The sequence below is a fragment of the Mastigoproctus giganteus genome, chromosome 3 (genome assembly GCF_048544385.1).
Source record: "Mastigoproctus giganteus isolate SK-2022 chromosome 3, ASM4854438v1, whole genome shotgun sequence".
Lineage (NCBI taxonomy): Eukaryota > Metazoa > Arthropoda > Arachnida > Uropygi > Thelyphonidae > Mastigoproctus > Mastigoproctus giganteus.
Window position 1 is genome coordinate 190,138,167 of NC_143577.1, and position 22,450 is coordinate 190,160,616.

The window sequence follows — 22,450 nt, forward strand, 5'->3', positions numbered from 1 at the left end:
ATCTTTATTTATCACATTAGCGAAAGATTACTCTTATCAGAGAACTCTTGTTTGATCTTTGAGACTTTAACTAACCAACATTAATTGATATCCACAGAACTCACGAATGATGACATTGCAAAATGAAATTCTATTTCCAATAAATCAATGCTAACAGGGTGAAACAAGAAATGTGAAATGTATGCTCTATATGTTGAAATTTTTCATTCATTTAGGTTTTCTTCCTTTATTAAAACTGCGTCTAATTTCAGTTACTATTACATTGTAAATATTTTAAGTCCCATCTAGACGGCAGGAATTTTTATGATTTTTTTTATGCCATCGTCGAGTTAGTCGGTCTCAAGTAGAATGTTTTTTTCCCTTCCGAAACACGGATTTTCATCCATGTACTCGCAATTAAAGTGCTATTAAAATTCATCTTCTATTAAAGAAATGTAAAAGCATTTTCTTTACAGTAAAGAAATCGAAGAACGAAAGAAAAATCCCGATGCCTACACAGATGAAGATTTCATCAGTCTGTACCTTACCGAAATGGAAAACCGTTCCGGAAATTCTGACTCTTCTTTTACTGGTAAATTTCTCAATATAGTTCTGCTTCATTCTAGCTTTCTAAACTAAAATAAATGAACAATTTTGCAAAATTCCATAGCTGAACATCAAGAAATTACAAAAACAAACAATTTAGCTCTATTAACTCAGTTTCCAAAGCGGATATTTGTTTTCAAATTCATTAAATTAAAGTTACGTGAACTCTCCACTCATTCAACCCTTTGCTTAACTTCTCACAAACAGGATGAATAATCGAAATCATAGTCGGGTCACTTAAGGGAGTACGATACAAACGTTAAAATGATCACACACCAAAGGCGGGGACGTTGTGTATATGAGAAGAAATTTTACATAACTCGTAGAAAAATCCTTTCTCCCCTTTCCAAAAATATAGATGATCATTATGCTTTAAATGCAACTGAGATGAAACCTAATAAACTTTTCATATACATAACATTCCTTACCAAACAAATATCGAATACTTATCCTTGAAAGATTCAGACTTCGAAAAAACTGAAATCACTCATGTCTGAAACTTTCATCCACATATTTTGACGTATTGAGAGATATTTAAAAGTCACCCAACATTATTTACAACTGGAAACTGTTTAAAATAAATCATTAACGTGTTATTAGTAAATTAATCTTGATGAGAAATGAAATCATTTAAATAAAACAAAATTGTACAGCAACGTTTTGAACACTATTTGAAAACAGGTTTTAAGTTAACTTTTTTTGGCATGACGTACAGAAAATTAATGATATCAAATGGGAAATATTATCAATAGACAATCAAAATGCCATTAGCAAAATACAATAATTATAAGCCATTAATAAGACTTTTTCCAAGAACATGAAATTAATTTTTGACTGAATTTCAAAAACAAAAAACGGAAAAAAAGATTTGAATTTTCAGAATGTTTTTTGATTCTCTTATTTTTGTCAACAAAAAGCAGAAATGATGGTTCGAATCATTTCCAAACATACAATGACTGTCATAAGGTCAAAGACGGAATTTTAAAAATTATTTCTTTAATAACCATTCTTTTTCTTGAAAACCACTTAAGCCGAATTCTTTTCAGAGTACAGTGCACGTTTATGAGGACACTTTACCGAAAATTTCTTCCCAGATTTTTTTACAGTTTAATTTTATATTTTTTTGTTTTATTTTAGTTTTAGACAATTTTTATATGGTGGTTGCTCAAAATGTAGTGGAAAGTGGAAATATATCTTCAAATATATTCAAAATCAAAAAAACATGAAAATTCTTTACACTTCTTTGATGGTTACATTTCCTTTAACAATATCAGGCCTTCTATACACATTGGGAAGGGGAGTCTGATACTATCAGCAGCAGTGAAAAGGAAACTATTTACTGCTCGCAGTGTGTCTCGTGTTATCTGAAAGCTTTTATATCTGACTGGATCTTCCATGACCATCCACAATCCACTATACACTATTTTCGCATTGCGCATCACTAAGAAGTTTATTAAGGAAGAAATAGCCATATCTATAAAAGCTTTCTATAGCTTTTATCACATGAGAATTTGTGAAGATCAGCTAAAGTTTGTATACCTAGGACAGTATCTGGAAAGGCACAAACGATCTTTCAGGAAAAGTCTAGTATTTTTGGCTGCCAATCTTGGAGTAGCCCGCAAGTCACAGAGAGGGATTCTCCAGCAGCATGTATTCCATATGTATGGCTCTGAGTTAAGTCCCGCGACCATTTTCACTGTGATGACCAACATTAACTCGGAGAGATAGGGAACCCATGTGACATTTCCTAATGCGATTATTCTTGTTTGTGGCGGCAGATTGGATTTCCAATTGGCCCATTTCAGAAGCCAATATTCAGATGCATGAGAAGCTTTTCTGGTGGGTAGATAATCGTTCTGATGTGATTCTTAAAAATGTTTGGATCTTTAATGTGCAACCGATTTTGTTTTGTTGTCCAATGAAGACTCGAGGCCCTTGAGGAGAGTTTATCCTGCTGATTATTAAAACGGAATTTTGGGTAGAACATTACATCTAAATCAGAATGTGTAGTAACAACAGGGATTTGAGTGTTACCAAACATTGACGCAATCACAGAAGGACATCATAATCTTGGTCTTCCCCTTCTCAGGCCAAAGTGCTGTAGAAAGGATACAATTTCCATAAGACTATTAATAACGTCGTTAGTGGTCATGGTGAAGTTGGGACTGTTTTTTTTTGCGTGGTGTTTTATTTATTTATTGTACTAGGCGGTACCAGCCAGTTTTCCTGGCATCCCCCTCCCCCACTAATCACAATACTGTACAGATATTTACAGACTTACATAACTAATTCCCGGTCTATTACAAGATATGGAAGTTTTGCACTTCATGTTCCTGCACAATTATAAAACATTGAAGAGCTGCAGTTCATATAAAATGAATTTGTAGTCCCTGCTACGGAAATAGCTAGTGGGAAATTGCTGTCAGTGCATACAATTTCAATGTAATGTCCAGCTGATAAAGAAGTCTTTTTGATTAATGAAATAATACCCAGAAAGCTGAATTTCACACCATGGAACTATTCTCATCAGTAAATTGTAGTTAGAAAATGAACACAGTTCTTTTGCTCTCCATCTTTTTGGCAAGCAGTAACTGTGGTCAATTGCCCTAACACTGTCTCCATTTTCCCGTTTTTCCCGTGATTTGTGTCAACCCCACTATAGATTAATACATCTAAATCTAATGCAGATGATGCCAAATTACCGATATGTGGAGTGCGCTATGAAGATTCCAGCTGGCTTTAAATAACCTTCTTCCTCATCTCAACTCCGTATTACTAGTAAGCAGCTAAATTGACAGAAGGAGAAATTAGTCAATTTGTAATATTTCTATATTTCTCAAGCAGTGATCACAATCATTATTCCCGTTCACATATATTGCTTGACTAATTTATTTCTCCTAGTTCACAAGTGTTGCACATTTAATCAGGTCGCGCTAGTATCTTCTTCCCTAAGCTATTCAAATTCGTAGGTAATTGTTGTTCTTACTTCAAACTCACCGGCTGGTAACAATTTTCATCCTTATTCACTATATATACACAGTGCTGCCACTTTATTAGGTACACCCCTGCTGTGCACACAAATGGTTTTTCCCGCAAAGTTGCAAGTCCACAGTTGTGGATATAAATGCAGCAGAACAACTTTTCTAGTATCAGTTAAGCGTACAAACCGTAGCAGGAATGGGGAAAAGGAGTGATCTAACGGACTTCGAACGTGCCATGGTAGTAGGTGCAAGACGTTCTGGACAAAACATCTCTGAAACCGCAGTTCTCCTGAACTTTTCACGCACCACAGTTTCAAGGGTGTGTCGAGAATGGTGCAACAAACAGAAAACATCTTCTCAATGGCACTCCTGTGGAAGAAAATCGCTTGTTGATGAGAGAGGTCAGAGGAGGATGGCTAGAATTCTGCAATCAAACAGACGGGCCATAATGTAGCACATAACGTCAGAATACAACCTTGGTAAGCAGAACAAAATATCGCAACGGACCACTAGTCGCACTTTGTCGCGAATGGGCTACAACATCCGACGGCAACATCGCGTACCTTTGTTATCAATGAAGAAAAAGACAGCGCGCCTCCTGTGGGCACAGCAACATCAGCACTAGACTATCGGGGATTGTAAAACAGTTGCTTGGTCTGACGAGTCGAAGTTCCTGGTACATCATGTTGATGGAAGGCTCAGAATTTGACGAAAACATCCATGTACCCGTCATGTATGACGACTACTGTACAAGGTAGTGGGGGCAATGTGGGGAATGTTTTCTTGGCACACGTTGGGTCCATTAATACCCATAGATTCACGTCTTAATGCCACATCGTTGCTGAAAACTGCATCCGTTCATGTTGACAGTTTATACTCAGTCAGATGGTTTGGTTACTTCCAGCAGGATAATGCACCGGTGCACAAAGTCTGAATCACTATGGAATGGTTCCAGAAACATGACAATGACTTTTCTTTGCTGCAGTGGTCAGCTCAGTCCGCGGATCTCAATCCTATTGAACATCTTCGGGATGGGCTGGAAAGGGATGTTCGCTTCAGGCCTACCCTTCCGTCGAATTTAAAGGAACTGCATGACACTCTCATGTCTGCATCGTACTCCATTCCTGCACAACGTTTTGAGCGTCTTGTTCAATCCATGCCTAGACGGATTCAGGCTAAAGGCGGCTCAACACGCTACTAGGTAGGTGTACTTAATAAAGTGGCAGCACAGTGTAGTTACCCAATATAATACAAAAATTATCTCTTCAAGTAGAATTTTACTTCCTCTCTCCGATACAACTAGTCATCTTCTCTTTCCAATCCTTTAAACGTTTTAAAATGAACACAAAATTATCTCTCTATCATAGCGGACTACCGGTAAAGTTGGGACTAAGCCCAATTGTGACTAAGAACCTTAAGTTCATCCGCCTGGGTCATTTGTAATGACTTTATCCATCCAGCAGCACAATAGAACAATATATTATTATGCTCGCATGCTTCCTGCAAACAATAGACATATTCCTTCGCATTTTGTCGATGTGCGAATTCAATCTTTAACGAAGAGCACTAGCATGGCTTCGAAAACATAGTTGAAACGAGCAACTGCATTTCCCCACAAAAAAGAAAGAAAACAAAACACTGCCCTAGAACTATCCTGTCTCCTTTATATTACGCCTAAACCAAACGAATACACGCATCAGCGATAATTACACAGCTATGTTGCCACTATTTTTTAAATAGCCCTACTGTAATATCTATGGCATTAGGACTTTATATATCTCCTTTTTTAACTGTTTCAGTTTCATCGCTGAAGGGTAATGCGCAAGGATTCTTGATAGCTGCAGCTGCAGCAACAACTCTCGTCCTGGAGTGGACTTTTCTTAGGATAGCCGATAACCCCAAAGTCCAGGCACGCATTCATGAAGAAATAGACACTGTCACAGGTAAATCAAGGAATGTCTGCTGGGATGATCATAAAGCAATGCCCTTTACAGTTGCAACACTGCGGGAAGTCATGAGACTGTGTTTGAGCGCTTTAGGTGATCCCAGATGGTAAGAAATATATATATTTTAATTTAAGGAATCGCTATCTGCTACTGCAGTTTGTTGAATTTTAAAATAGAAAGAAGTAAGCTGGAGATATTTATTTATTTATTTATTATTTGTCTATTTTCAGTTTATTTGCTGTTTAATGATGTTTATGTTTGTTTCAATGAATTACAGTATATTTTATCAATGTTTGTCATAAAGTTCTTCTTTGTTTTTCTTGCCTTTCAGTACCTCTGCAGATACGTTTATCTCTGGCTACTTCCTTCCAAAAGGAACAGTTATAATTCCTTGTCTGTATAGTTCTCACATGGATCCTAAAGTATGGGACAATCCAGAAGAATTTCGTCCTGAGAGATTTCTAAGTAAAGATGAAAAGGTGGCAATCAAACACGATGCATATCTTCCATTTACTTTAGGTACATAAATATAGCAAATAAACTATAAACATTTAAAAATTATTAGGCATCATTAACATTATTTTAAGACGCATACTAATTTTTGAACTTTAGACTTTTAAGTTTTCTTTTATTGTTATGGTAAATCGGTACTTTTCTACAACACGGATGCTCAGACTCTTTTGAACTTTCAAGTTGAGTGAACAGGAATATTATTAAGGGAGGATCTTTTACTTCGAACCTTAACTGTGGTTATTAATAAACTTAAAAGGAAGTATAACTCAAAGCTATCCAAGAAACTTGATTTGTTGGAGATGATGTCATTTAGAAATGTTGAGTTGGTACGTTGATTGAATTGCTTCAGAAACGTCTGATTTCCACCTCGAAGATGCCTCTCTCTTGGCAGGTTTCACAGATGAGCAAAAGTCATTGTATTTCCTTGCCGATCTTTGTTCAGTTTCATTATGAAGTAGCCCTGTCCACAAATGAAAGTCGACAAATAAGCTGGTTATTATTTGCCCATCACGAGGAAGGTGCAGAAACGACCTTTATCTTTAGATTTCTCTAAAATACGGAAAGCCGATGAAATGCCTTTCTTTAGCAGCTATTTTTATTTAGAAAGTTTTTATGGCTGAATGAAAATCCTTAATAAAGCAATCACAGTCTTGAATAAACTTGTTCGATTCATTAAGATGACTTCATGTTAGTTAGATGTGCCAAACGACCGATCACACTCAAACCGACAAATCAATAAAAACATTTCTCTCTTCCTCCAAGTGCATTTTAATTTCGTTCCTGAGCTGAGGAAAATATGTGTTACAATGACTAAGCTAACGAAAATTCCCGGGGCATTGCACACCAAAGAATTTATCTCTGATGCTAGCGAGCAACTGTCTAAACTGACAGTGCTTCAGCCCTGCTGATGAGCGAAGACAGTTCACAGTCCCATGAGGTTGTGTTATACAAGCTTTGAAGATCTACAGGCTCTTGAATTGCAACGTTTTCGTCCATGCCTCGGATGAATACCGGACGGATTTATAACATCTTCACTTTCTTCGCAGACAACTAAATGGAAAACGAAGCTTTGAGCCTTAAAACATACCTTATCGTGAAGACCAGTCAAGTCTTCAGTACATCTTATGATGATTGGGCCCGATATAATACCATATTAAAACTGCTTGAGTACCGCCCATCATGATGGGAGATACCTACTTTTGTCTTAAGTAATGTATTTTCATAAGAACAGAGACCTCAGTGAAGAATTTTAATATATTTTCTTTAGCTATCGATTATTGAATTAATGCCTACAAAAATGTACTTTATTAAATAGTTATGCATTCTAGATATAAATATGGTTTATTTCATTCATTTATTCCTTTCCTTCGCTCATTCATTTTATATATATTTTTTTCTTTTCCTCCAAAGGAAAAAGAAATTGTCCCGGAGAAGGTGCAGCTAACATGAATATCTTTCTTTATGCGACTTCAATACTGCAAAACTTTGTTGTGCAATCAGCTGATGGTGGAAAACCGAATCTGAATGCCGAAGAACTCCTTGGATTTTACCTACCAGTTAAACAGGATCTGTGCTTCATACCGAGATAGTCTAATCGTGACTCTCCGTTTTGTTGAAATGTTCATTAACGAAGAGGAGAATGACCTTTCATATAAATTTGAACAACAAAAATAAGGTTAATGTTTCTGGTTTATAATATTACCTCAATTACATCCTATACCAGCAGCTTGTCAGTTCGGTATCGAAAAGTGGATGTTCAGATTTACCAGACATTTGATTATGACAAACAGAATCCAGCGAATTGAGTGTTATTAATTTCATCTATCCCAAATGTTCCATTAAATGAAACTAGAAGGCTGCGAATCGATGTAGATCAATTCTTACAATGTGTGCTAATAATTAGCTTTAAGGTCAAACTTAATCCGTTAAAAGAATCCCAACCACTTATTATGGAATTTGTAATTTAATAAAGGACTGATGCATACTAATTGTACATGAAGTGTCACATCATTTAAAACTAAAAATAAAATAAACTACAAGCTATTGATTAGCTAGACTGAGGATTTTCAGAAATACGAAGAATATTCAATGAATTTTTGTGTGAGAATAAAAAAAATCCACCACTGGGCGCTCTAACATTAGAAACATTTTCCAATATCTACAAAGTAATTTTAATGAAACCCAATGTTCTTTAAGTTTTCCATGGTACCCTTGAAACAAATTTAAGGGAGAAGCAACGCAACATAGAGAATCTACAACAAATAGAGCATGGTGACACTTGTCTTGTGCAAATCTTTACCTTTTAGTAGGGAGATGGAAGATCTCGGTGTATGGTATTATCTTTCTGGTGACTTTTAATCAGTTTATAGTTTAAATTTTAATCACTATACAAAACGATCCAGGAGAAAACCAATAGAACTAGAAAGATTTCAGTTATATTTCCACTGCATTGTTTACAATGAATTAATCATATGGAATCGTTATGAGTTTGAGCACGGCTAACAAACTTCGACATTTTTTTAACATTTAACCGAAAAATGATCAGCAACTCAATGGAAAATCAAGGTTAAAATTCACGGTATTGAAAACATTTACTGAAAAATAAATCATTCATAATTAGTTGGAATTTTAGGGATATTTAATTCTAGGTCTCATTCATTTGATGGGGAATTTTAGCTGAAGTTTTATTAACACATCTACGTTGGTTCTACAAAATTAATGAGAAAACACACGCGTAAAGAAATCAAAAAAAATTCATCATTATAATCATCATCATGCGTTCTCTACTTACATTATTAGTCTATGACAACCAGAATGCAATCACAACTCCATAACTCCATCTTTCCCTGTTTCTAGTCCTTTCTTTCAGATAACGATGCCCATCTATTTCCCTTTAGTTAAATCTCTTAAAGTTTCTCCGCTCGGTACTTGTTCGATGCAATGTTTCTTTCTTTTCCTTATAACCTTAATCGGACATCGATTTTCTCCAATGATCTTCAATATTTCCCCAGGTATTCTCACACCTCTCAAACTCCAATTATTCTAACTGACTCGTTTAGCGCCAACGTCTTAACTCCCACGAAAAACATTTGACTATGTAGCTCTTCCATAACTCAATATCCACTCTCCCATAATCATCTGCTTTATCTTCTCAAATGTTATCATACACATTGTAATTCTAGTTTGCTGAATTTTTCTTCTATCTTGCCTGTTGCCAGACATTTTATGAAAACAGAAGTAGAAGAGATAAATTGAAGAAGAGAAAAAGTTGGTTCTGTGAGTCTGATATTAGAAGATGAACGAAGAATGCTGATTGGTGCGGCACTGTTTGGATTGGTTTCAAAGAGATGCCAGTTCAGAAAAATAGTTTCTATATATAGAAAAGACGTGCAGCACAAACTGTCTAGGAGATAGAGATTGGAAAGACTTTGAAGAAATTAATCATAATTTCTTTATTTTGAATACAATTTAAAATCTTGAGATAAATTTAATGGGCACAACCACAGATGTGGGAAAATTATGCCGTAGTAGGGAAGATTTGAAATTTCTAGAAGCCATTTGCTGTTTAGAAAAAAAATTATGCCGAGAGCGTAAAAAAATCCAAGTTTATTTGATGCAGAGGAAACAATTGCCTATGTCAACAGAAATTGACAGTCAGGGTAATCTTCAAGAGAAACATTCCCCAGTGATCTCATCTAGAGATCTCTTCGTCATTGAAGGTGAGCATGGACATAATGCATTCTTTTATGTGAGAAATAAGACAGGATTGAGGTTTATAATATATAATTTCAAGGATTTCATTGCCCTATTGGAGACTAACCTGGAGATTGGAATTTTACGAAGTGGCAGGTGGATATTTGAGAAGTTGAAGATCTTTCTGCAGGGAAAGCTTTCCCAAAGTGGAAGACGGAATGTAGTGTGCTGTCATCAGCAAAGTTATGGATAGGATTTCCAGTCAGTGAAATATCATTGATATACATAAGAAGAAGAGTGTGAGAAAGCACTCAAACAGAGCGCTCACTACCATTACCAACATTAAGCGGCCAGAGTCACTTTCAAAAACAAATGGCAGTTCGTAAGATGGGATCTCACAAACAAAATCAAAACCTTTAGAAATGTCATGGGGCTTTTAATTGTGTTTCACCGAACGTTTACACCCAGTTAACCCAGAGAAATAAAAGTCCAATATATTACCAGTGGGCGTGGGTTGACACTGGCGGAATTCATATTGGAAAAAATAATCAAATGGAAGCTCTCAAGAAAATTTATGTGTAGTGCTTATTGGATTTTTCCGTTCCTTTGGAAAGGGCAGAGTGAGTGAACGGACCGATAATTCGAAGGCAGGGATTTGTTATCTTTTAGCATGCTGCTGGATGAGAATAAATTCCGAGCAGGCATAAAAAGAACGATGGAATAAGAGGTGTTAAGACACAAAACAGGTGCAAATTCAAGATACAAGTTTTAAGTAAAAGTGAAGAAAGCCATCAGGACTTGGAGCTTTCTTCTGTTTAATATTGTTTCGAATCCTTCTGTCGGAAGAGTAGGCAGGCGATGAGAGGAGTGTGGATTGGTATGACAGGAAGTCCACCATATTCATCGATAAGAAGAATTGATATCAAAGTAGGAGGTTGGTATCTGATTTAAATTCACGAGGCAAAACAGTGCCTCCAAGAGAGGACTCATCCCACAACATCGAGGAGTGAAGTCACTCTCCATAGCCACATATATTTTGATGGCACTGAAAGTGCCTCGCAGTTTGTCAGTACGAATCTGGCATATTGGGATATCCAAAGTCAGCTTTCCAGATAATGAAGTTTGAACGTGGAATTTGCAGCGCTCCGAATGGGAAGACCAGAAACTCCACAATCGCAGGCATTTTCGCCGATTCGATGGTCGCTGTAATGTTAGTGTGGTGAGAATGGTCCAAAGATGGTCACGTAATCACCCAATGTGCCGTGACGGGGAAACCACCACTGGCTGACAGCCGAGGTTAATGGTGGTTGGCACGGGCTGTCCAGGACAACAAACAGCTCACGATCACTCAGTTAACGACAGACTACAATCAGGAGGAAACACAAAAAGTTTTACGGACACAGTATCCATCCGATGCTCTTTGCAGATAGGCATACACAGCATTCATGATGTTGACCGAGTCAACATCAACCTGGGTAGAGTGACTGAATAGATAGCTCCGCCTGCGGTGGACATGGCAGCATCATGGCCTCCGCCTGCACAGGCCATGGTGCTGCCATGTTTTATTTTATAAGATACTATACATGGCTACATGTCTACTAGCTTGACATTGTTTCGGATCAAGTTTTGCCCTACATGGTGACCGTGTATCCAGATGGCACTGAACTCTTTCAACATGACAGCGCCTTGAATCACAAGGCTTACATGTGCAGGAATGAGGATAATGTCAAAGCATTTCGTATGCTCCCATGTCAGCCAAATTTCGCGGGCATTAATCCCATAGAACATTTGTGGGATTCGGTTGAACGCAGCATTCGCCATTTGATGCTTCGCTCTGTTGCCGAACTGCGGGGCATCCTTCTGTACAGCAAGTCCAGGATACCTGAGGCACCTTCTCCAGTCTCGTAGAGTCCATACTATGCCATGTTTAAGCGTTCATAAGTTTATGAACGCCAAACGCAGGCCCAACACACTATTAGGTAGGTAGTCATAATGTTTTTGCTCACGTGTGTATCTTTATCTGAGAACGAACTAGAACTACTATGTTGTAACAGAGGTCAGCGTAGTGATGGACAGAAATTACAGCCGATAGTTTTGATCAGAGACCAGAAGGTTTGATAATCATTTTGACAAAAAAATTTCTATTGTTAGCCTATTCAAAACGAATTTGGACGATTAATAATTGCTTTACACAACGGTTGCAAGTTTGGTTCATTAGGATTATTAAGCGGGATACTGCATACAATCCAGATGTGACATGCTGCAATCGTGTCATGATCAGTGTCAGCCTATTTATTGGAAAACCCAGGTTTAGATAACGGATGAATTACCTCTGACTTCCAGAACGTTCCTGGCGGCGGATTTTACTAGCATGTCAGACTTGCTACGCATAAAACAGATAAAGACGGACTCATGTATGCATGCATGATGGCCCGCCTCGTCGCGGCAGGGGACGGAAACATAGAACATCTTTCCAATTAACCCCGTTTCCTAAATTTTTATAATCATTTTATGAAAAAACTCTTTCTACCTTCCTTTGATTGTGTTCTTCTCTGTTAAAATTTTCCCTTTGGAGTACTTACTGATATTAAGTTTTGGTCGGAACTTTTGTCTTAAGGACTTAATTACACCATGCATCTTTTTAGTGTTGTTTCGTTTGTTGTGGTATTCGATTTCTTTACACTTTCGATTGATATAATCCTGTTTGTCCTGGCTTAAACAGCGCTTGATGACTTTGCTTTGTTCCCGATACTCTTCGTTTCCTTGTACACCCTGGGCTTCTGCAGTTCTTCTCTGTTCAATAAGTTTAAAAGTGTCTTCTGTAATCCAAGACTTCCTGACTTTGATTTCCTCTGATGCGTCTATTTGCGGATTCCTTAATAATGCTTTTTTGTTTTTTCCCACATTTCCTCAGGCAGCATGCCTGTTTCAAGCATATAATCGTTTGGAATATTTTCTACATCCAATCGTCTAGGGAAAACAATATTCATGATCTTTTTCAGCTTCAGCTTGAGAACGATATGGAGTAGCTGATGATCATTGCCACAATCTGCTCCAGGAAGCATACCAAAAGAACCTCGTGAGGTACAGAAATGAAGAAGGAAACAACAACGGAAACAAAACGGTACAGAGGGACTTTATTCAAAAATGGCAACATGGCACTGGCTGCCATGATACAGATGCATCACTGCCAAAGATGGAACAAAGGGAAGAGGTGGTCCTCAATAGGAGGTATGGTCACACCTAATGTCGATGCAGGCTTTGCACCGCCTGTCCATACTTAGAACAATGTTGATAAGTTCTTGCGGTAACATCGTCCATTCCTGTCAGCGCCATCTTCACCTGGTGAACATTTTCTGGTGGTTGTGGACGGGCCGCTAGGCGTCTCCCAAGTGCGTCCCATATGTGTTCGATGGGATTTAGATCGTAGAACGGGTAGGTCAATTCATACGAACAATGTCCTCACTTTCAAAAAGCATATGAACAGCTGCAGTGCGATGGGGTGTGGCGTTATCATCATTCTTCTTTTTCATGGTGATTTCTCTCTCTCTCTCAGGGTAACTCATCTTTTTTTTTTTTTCTTTTTTGCCTGGTGCACCAAAAGCCTCAGGCTTCCTTGCACCATATGGCTAATAAGGATAATGATAAACACGAACTCGGGAACATGGGTAATCCTTCCCCATGACGCACATGTGGAAAGATTACCTCAGTACAGTAGTGTGCACCGGTTACAGTATCTGGAGTTGTGTACGTCCATCCATGATAACGCCTCCCTAGACGAGAACACGTCGACCGCCATATCGGTCCCTTTCAGTGATGTTTGCAGTGTGATACCGTGTGCCAACCTCTCACCAGATTAATTGACGTCCAGAATCGCTGCTGAGACTGAATCTACTCTCATCAGTAAAGAGTACCTTAAGTAAATATTTTGTGGTTGTAACCTTTAGAAATAGGGTTGGTCCTTAAGTTTTGCACATCAGTGTATTAGGCAGGTGATCATAATGTTTTGGCTCATCGGTGTATATATATTATTTATAATTATTAAATAATATAATATTAATAATAGATTAAGTAATATATATTAACGTCTTTATATTAAGTGATAATTAAGGATATAAATATTTTAAAAAATCTGAATACGTTCCTGTTCATAAATTACAGATGGAGCCACATGAAGTACTCCATTTCGGCTTAAGTATATCCTATCACATTACTGAAATATTTTCCTATCTCTGCGAAGTTATTCAAGATTGGCATGTTGCCATAACCTAAGAGAAAGATATAAAATACTGTAACGTAGTACATTGTAGAGAGATCTTAAGTAATCCGAGGAAGGAGGGAGTTTTTTAATTATATTTCTAGTCGCAAACAGTTCACACTTATTAGGAATATGTTTGAAGCGCTGACATTCTCCATTCCTCAGTTGGTGTTTGCTGCCTTAATGTTGATCGTGTTTTATGTATGGAAGATGTCAACAAATCCGAAGAATTTTCCTCCCGGCCCAAGAGGACTTCCTATTATAGGCAACTTGCTATTTCTGCTGGGTGAAAAGCCTCAGTTGAGATTTCACGAGCTTTCTAAATTATATGGAAACGTATTCAGGTATTCCAATTTTCTATTTTGTTTTAATACAATTTTTTTTAATTGATTATTCCAAAATTTAAAGGATTATTCGAAAAGTGGCCAATTAAACAAATGGTGTTATTTTGCATAATAAGAGAAAACACCATTTGTTTAAACAAATTGTGTTTTCTCTTATTATGAAAGTTGACACTTTTTTTTTTTTTTTTTTTTTTCCTTGCAGACAACTGTGCTCGTCATTGGATAGATGTAAATATTCAAATCTTCAAATTTATATGCACCTTTACTGTCTATCTTACATCTTTATTTTAATAAGTTTTTCGATAACCTGTAAAATCATTCACGCTTAATTGCCATATCATCCTCGCCTCAATCGGTGATTTTAAACCTTGATAGTATAAATATATACGTTCAGAAATGATCTTAAAACCATGTTTAATATTATTTTCTAATGTACCATCAACTATTATGATAGATTTTCACCAAAGTTGGATTCATCTATTAATACCTCTCACTTTAAGACAATCCTTTCTGAGGGTGTGACGGGAACTTTGGTGTATGCAACCTATTTCAAGTTAAGGAAAAATTCTATTGAGTTCAATGGCAATCACTTCTTTGGTGTGTGCCACCAATAGTGTCTTTAAAACCGAAATGTGACAAAGGACTGGGAACCACTGCCTTAATGGAAAGCATTTGGAATTAAAATGATTATATTCTTACTCTTTATTTCTTTTAATTTATACCCAATGGCTATTTTTATAATTTTTGACTTACCAAGAAAGAACGAAGTAACGAAGTGTTAATTAAGTATTAACGTGTTAATTAAGTATAAGCGACTGTGTATTCACAATATACAAAGTTCCATTGTGGGCGATGGACCATCATCTTTTCTGGACCCCCACTTTACCTCGAATCCACTATCTGGGTTCTCTGTCACCAATGCCATTGTAAATGCGGCTAATCAAGCAATCAGGAAAAGGACCCCTCGGCCAGGAGCCGTTCCGTGGTGGTCGCAAGAACTTGATATTTTAAGAAGAGAAATGAACCAGAAGAGACGCGCCTTCCAAAGAGCCAGACGGACCTGGCCGGCCCCTGAGGTGGAACCACTCAGGCAACAATACAGGGAGGCCAGGAACACCTATACTGCGACGATCATGCAGCGGAAAAAGCTGTCCTGGGAGCATCTGGTCTCTACTGTCGGCAACTCTGACCCCTGGAGTATCATCTATCGGATAGTCACAAATAAGCTGCCAAGGGGGGAGGTAACCCCTTCCACCATCACTCCCCAGGGTGCCATGACCAACAACTGGCACGATACTGTAAACAATATACTAGACGCCACTTTTAAATCCATTGAAGGAGACAACACTCCTGAAGAGCAACTGCTGTGCCAAGCCAACGATGCATACAAATCCCCCAGGACAGAGGAGCCCTTCACCCAAGCAGAACTCCAAATTGCTATTAACAAGATAAGAAACAGGAAAACCCCAGGATTAGATATGCTCGAGCCGGAAATAGTAAGGAAAGTGGCTGAGTACACCCCGAATCTGCTCCTGGACCTTTACAACCACTGTCTCCACTCAGGCTGGTTCCCTACGGACTGGAAGGTGGCAAACATTAAATTGATCCTTAAAAACCCTTCAAAATCACAGCACAAGCCGGACTCCTATCGGCCAATAGCACTCCTGACTGTGCTCAGCAAAGTGTTGGAGCAGCTGCTCAGACATAGGATTGAATCACACTACCTCACAGCTAGCTTAACAGCAAACAAACAGTTTGGCTTTAAACCTGGAAACTCAACCCTCGACGCACAGGAATGTATCCTTAACATGGCGGAGAGCTGCCGACAAAAATACTTTCTCCTCATCTCTATTGACTTTGCAGGGGCGTTCGACGCCCTCTGGTGGCCGAGCGTCCTCGCAAGACTCACGGCAGCCCAACTGTCATCAAATCTATTCAGCTGCATAAGAAGCTACCTAACAAACAGACGGATCCTGGTACAGGCCCCTTACTGCAAGGTAGATCGACAGATACACCGAGGATGCCCCCAGGGCTCAGTATTAGGCCCCCTCCTGTGGAACTATGTACTGGACGAGTTCCTCTCCCTCGACTTAGGGGGTGTACAAGCATTGGCCTATGCAGACGACCTATCCCTAGCCCTTACTGCAGATTCAAGAGCCCAACTAGAAACTCTCGCGAATGCAGCAGTAACCACACTGCAAGAATGGACGGAAAGGCATCGGCTCACCATTTCGGCCACCAAGACTAAATCCATCTTACTTAAGGGCTACCTAACCCCAACTAGACCGCCGCAAATAAGAATCAACAATAGGACAATTAAGCTAGTCACAGAACTAAAGTACCTGGGAGTTATCCTGGACCGTAATCGGTCTTTCACCCCACACCTAAAATATATACAGGCTAAGATTAAAAAAATACGCTGGCATGCTTGTCAGAGTCGAATGGGGAATGGGGCCTGAAAAGGCGCACACTTGCGATCCTTTATAAAGCAGCCATTATCCCGGCAATCGCATACGCCTCCGGTGTCTGGTTCCACAAAGCCTCAACAGCGGTAAACCGCAGACGACTGGATATCATACATAGACCCATCCTATTGACCCTCACCCGAGCATGCAAGACAGTCTCTACTCATGCACTACAAGTGATCACGGGCGCTCTCCCTCTTGATCTTGAGGTGATTCTCAATGGCATGCTTCAGCAACTCAGACGTGGCAAAGTCACAACCTTCCAGGACCACACTACGGACCCGGCTAATAACTGTAAAGTTGAGAAATACAGGCTGCAAACGTACTTGACATCGATATGGCAACAACGCTGGACGATTTCTGACAAAGGAGACATCACGCGAAGGTTCTTTCCGAACCTGCAAAAGGTGTACCCAAAATATCCGACATGGCTCTGCCCTGGTCTCCATGTCACCTACCTTCTCACAGGACATGGAGCTATCCGCCACAAGCTAAACCTCTTTGGACTGACAGATAACCCAGCCTGCGCATGTGGTTCCCTCGAGACCTGGGACCACCTGCTACACGAGTGTGAACTGTACGAAGATCTGCGTGGACACCTCATCACACGAGTCCAGTTCAACCCCAAAAATCAGGAGCACTACCTACTGGAGGACGAGGGAACCTACAATGCCCTAACCAACTTTGCTCAGTGCCTCTTTGTAAGACGCCAGACTCTTCCTTTGCCGGAAAATCTAGGACAACTAGGATAAATACAACAACAATCACAACAAATGATGAACCAAGATAAAACTGGACTGTGCCTGAACTGCACTCTCCCAAATACTGACCGATGGAGGACACCGATTCCATTTGAGAACTGTTAACCAAACGCATTGACTACAATCGGACCTTCGGGAGTCCACCCTGACTGTGACTGAAGCCTATCCTACTGAATATCCACCAGTGTATGGACCTGGATCCCACGAGTAACTACTTAATAAAAGACCAAGCATGATCTGCACAAATGTCATACAGACCTGGACTGAAAACCTGGACAGAGATATCTTCACTCCACTCCTGGGAATACCAAATGGGGCAGCCCTGACGCCTTGGCGCCCGACTGAAGCCACCCCACATGTATGCCCTGTTGGCGAATAGGCCAGCTCCCTTGCCTGGCCTACTTTCTACCCTTCCCTGGCGGGGGATGAGGGGACAGCCCTGCTGTCACCTCCCCTTCTCGCCACCCCTTCTTTTCCTTCTGGTGGGGCATGGGCATGCTTCACTGTAAACTGGAGTTGTCTTCCCTATCGGCTCCATACTTCTATCTATCCCCCCCAGTCTTCAGTCTCCCTCCCCACTCTACCTGCACGTTAGTGAACGCCCCACACAATCTAAATTCCACAAGTGAAAATCAATTTCGCCCACCATTTCTTTTGACCACCTAGCACTTCCTCCTCAACGTGATCACATTTTTTTTTTTTTTTTTTTTAGGTCCTAGCCACTGAAATCTCAGGAAATTAGGTGGTAGGACCTGCCAGAGTGAACTATATTCAAGTGGATACCTGGTCTGCCTCCACGGGGCGAAAGTGGGGCAACGTCCGGCCTCAGTAGAGGTCTGGCGGCTAAATGACCAGATGAACAACGGTACAAGGCATCACACATATACAAAGTCCATACACTTTTAAATCTCTGGCTTTTCCAGTAAACTGGTTCACCTACAATGTAACCTACGCGGAGATGGGGGAAACCCCTGGTGCCGCTGACCCTAAACACACTTTACACTTTACACTTTATCTGGGTTCTCTACCAGCTCTCTGACAACAAGAACAACATGAGTTTTTTCAATATAGTAAACCAATTGTTTTATATCCAATGAACAGGAGCTTTAAAAAGTTCTTGAAGTAAATAAGTGAATGTCTCCATGATTATTACCTGAGCCTGGTGATTATGAATACTTTTATACAAGAATAGGATCCATTTGGTGATGCTTCACCTTTAACTGCTCATAAAATTTTGGAAATACGGAAAAATAATATTCATTCGTAACGTATTTTCTCCTTTGAAGATGCTCAATGAATATCACTGATTTTATCCTCCAAAACGTATCATCTTAATAGCTGATAGCGCCTTATGAAATTTCTTGTTGCAAGCAGGTCCTTCATTATATCACCAATAGCCTGTTCTGTGCTCTCTATATCATATTAATGAATCCAACTTTCAACCATTATCATTAATTGTCCAAAAAACTTCTTTGAGTCCTGGTAAAATTTCTCAAGAATTGGCTCTGCTCAATTCACCCTATCTATATTCTCTTCTGAGTTAAAATCTTTTAGTAACCATCGCATGCAATATAATGAACTCGATTGAAAAATACTTATTGTGTGTTTGCTATGTATTGTAATACTCCGATGATCTATCAAAATGAATTCATGAAGAGTGTCAATATTTTCTTTGGTGAACATGGTAACGATTGCTCAGCACTGGCTTCATCTTTGGTGACTCTACAATCATTGTAATAGATCTGGATAACGCTCTATGATGGGCAATCATTGTATAAAGTCTTCGACGCATTCTTGTGTATTGATTTAATATTACTAATTTAATATTACATCCTCTATATCATTGGTAAACCCAATACGTTATATTTTATATAAGTGATAATCCTATCGTACTTTTGATAAAGCTGTGTGTATGCATATTAATTTTTTGTAGCGTTTGATTACTGTTATTGTCCTCAGCATCCGCCTAGGACCAAAGCGTGCTGTGGTATTATGCGACTACAAAGCGATCAGAGAATTCCTGACACATCCGAACTGCTTAGACCGTCCAACATCAACTCACAAGAGTACGATTCCTCATGGATTTGGTACGTAATTTTTAAAGTTCAGATTTCTATAACCTAGTTATAACTCTGTTTCTGGTAATTCTACTGTGCGCAATGCAAATAATCTTCAATTTGCACCGCCCACAATGGAACTTAAAGGTTTTATACCCACAGCCGTTGATGAAAAACAAACAGTCAGAAAACATTTGAGTAGAATATTATTTTCATTGAATTGTTAAATCTTCTTGGGATTCTTGTTGTATTTAAGGATTTGGTACAAATAACGGAAGAGAATGGGAAGAACAGAGAAGGGTGTCGTTGCATTTAATGAGAAACATTGGTTTAGGAAGATCTAGTTTCTCAAGAGAAATTGAGGTTAGTTTATTATCTTAATTAAATTAAACTTGTTATAGTGATATTTATTACTTGCGCAGCTATGTGGGCTTTGCATCTATAAAAGAATGGCTTTTTAACAATACTGATTCTGTTAGAAGTTTTTCCACTAAACAAGTCAAAAATTATAAAAGAATATCTTGCAAATTCTATTATAATGATAACTATATTATTTATGACACGTTATAAATTATAATATGCCATCTCTGATTAATTAGTCGTACCATATCTTTAATTTTCAGGAAGACATCCATGAACTTGTAGAGAAGTTCCATAAATTTCAGGGGAAACCATGTAATTATGGGGATTACATGACCAGGGCGAATATCAACACAGTTTGGCTGATGATTTTTGGAAAGAGGTTATCTTATGATGATCCAATATGGCCACGACTAATCGAAACTACAGCGGCCTTCATGAAATATTTTGGAGAAGTGGCGTTGTTGACTTATTTTCCGGTTATGTTGAAGATCTGCAGATCCATCCGATGGGTGAAATTTGAAAAAAACCTACACCTATTTCAAAATTATTGTGACATGATGCAGTAAGTAAAATGCACAGATATTTTAAATTATTTTGTAAAACACTTTAGTATTCTGCACATGTAAATATGTGTGTGGGTATGTGTGTGTGTGTGTGTTCGAACGCCTTTCCCTTGGAAGTGAGTTACAGGGAATTGTTAACACGTTCAATAACGAGATGCTTGCAATAATATGTATATGTTATGATAATACAGTTGTTCACAGTGAGCAGATAATGCAAATTTGGTTTGGTATTGGAGCATTAGCAACTGTCCATAATGAATCAAAATCAGGTCATATAAAAGATAACAGTTACGATTTCAATGATTCAAAGAATTCAGACGAATACATCAATATGTGTTACAATAAAGGTCTAAAAATTCAATTTTAAAAACGAGTCAAAATGTTTAATGTATATCTAAATAGCCAAAAACACAAGTCATTGTCGAATAAAATCTGATTGAACGCATGGAGCTCAGTCAGATGACTAAAAGTAGTAAAAAATAAACCTCGTTCGTTTCTATAAAGTGGACCCTCCGAAATAATATGTCGTATAATTAAAAAGGTGTCACAATCCTCACACGCAGGGCAGTCAATTGCTCTCAGTAGGAATGAATGAGTAAGCTGACTGTGTCCTGTGAGGAGGCGAGCAAGGACAACTTGCTCCATGCAGGAACCTAGACAACTCAACTGTGTAATATGCTGATTCATGAGGAAGCTTCGTAGATATAGTTATCTGGGAAGATGGCAGCAGAACTGACAGATGATTGACATCAGATTATTCGGCTCGGTCAGTAGCATAGGGCTGTTGGTAGACAAAAGATAGAGTGGTTGCCTTACCCCAATTTTTAATGGAGATATTGAATGATGGTATATGAACATGGACAGGAGCTAACTTGGTGACTGGCCAACATTGTCTACCATGATAATAAGTTCTCTAAGCTGCACTTGAGCACGAATACCAAAGAGACGGTTGGCAGCCTGATGGATATTATAGATTTTCCCGTCGTGGGTCAAAAACGGATGTCCACATAGGCTGGTCTGGGAGGGATTTCCGTTTAAAAGTATCTTTTGGAGATCCTGCCAACCCTTTTAATTCTTTTTAGAAGAAGAAGAGTGACATTTTCTCGATTGCCTGCACTTCAGTGGAATGGTGAATGAGCAAAAGCAGTGTCACTGATGGTGGTGGTGTGTCCTCAGTTAAGCCCCTTTTTGCATTGTTGTTATCACTTTCGCCTGAGCGATTAGTTAGGGGACTTGTTGGGCCCTAGAAGAAAGAGAGGGGTTTAAATTATTCATTAGAGTAAAATAAAAATTTCTGATGCACTAAGTACCGCACCCACCAAGAAGCCGCGCCAGGGAATGCCCACTTGGGATCTAGCAAGTACTGCGTACAGCAATCGGTGGCCAAGTTCTCTTAGGATCATCATATACTCACATTTTCAATAAGTCTTAACCTTGTCCCATGACCAAATGGAAGGAGACTTATTGGAATGCAGTTTACCATAGCAGTAAGAACCAACCGGCCGATTTATCTTAGTTGGAGCGGGCCGGGACCTGCCGTCTTTCGAAACAGAGTGGCCAAAGTGGTGTGTTAGGATCCACTCAGTAGGATACCTCTTCTGAGTTTCGGCCGGTCGCGGTGCACGGCTGTACACGGCGAATTGCAATGATATAACTCCGGTACCGGGTTATTGGCGTTGGATCTCAGTGATGCCAATTTGGAAGCCCAGCTGCATCATTGGAAGGTTCCCTCACTACGTACAAGTGCCCACGTCAAGAGGATCATGAAGGTAAGTAAATAAAAAGCAACAGCAACCTATAACTTTTATAGTTTATAAAGAGTAACGATAAGGGTAATGATAAGTTACAACTGCCTCATAGCCTTGGTTGCTTTGGGGAAAAAACGAAATACAAGTTGTAACGCCCTTTGCAAACAATTGTT

General features: G+C 38.9%; 2 protein-coding genes across 2 annotated transcripts in view; both read left to right on the forward strand.

Moving 5' to 3' along the window:
* The window catches only part of LOC150088507 (cytochrome P450 2J1-like), a 47,289-nt gene that overhangs the window by 4,512 nt on the left and 20,327 nt on the right, over positions 1-22,450 (forward strand). The window lies entirely within an intron of this gene.
* LOC150088508 (cytochrome P450 2J4-like) lies at positions 13,963-20,532 on the forward strand. The gene is made up of 4 exons (XM_090369821.1): positions 13,963-14,320; positions 19,506-19,633; positions 19,860-19,966; positions 20,227-20,532. Exons 1-4 carry the CDS (start codon positions 14,109-14,111, stop codon positions 20,530-20,532), a joined length of 753 nt encoding a protein of 250 aa, XP_090225947.1. The 5' UTR covers positions 13,963-14,108.

Excerpts from the sequence above, each read along its gene's own strand:
- LOC150088508 (XM_090369821.1), top strand. The coding sequence starts at position 14,109 with ATGTTTGAAGCGCTGACATTCTCCATTCCTCAGTTGGTGTTTGCTGCC. Across the intron at positions 14,321-19,505 it reads TTATATGGAAACGTATTCAG|CATCCGCCTAGGACCAAAGC; the intron begins GTATTCCAATTT and ends TATTGTCCTCAG. Across the intron at positions 19,634-19,859 it reads TACGATTCCTCATGGATTTG|GATTTGGTACAAATAACGGA; the intron begins GTACGTAATTTT and ends GTTGTATTTAAG.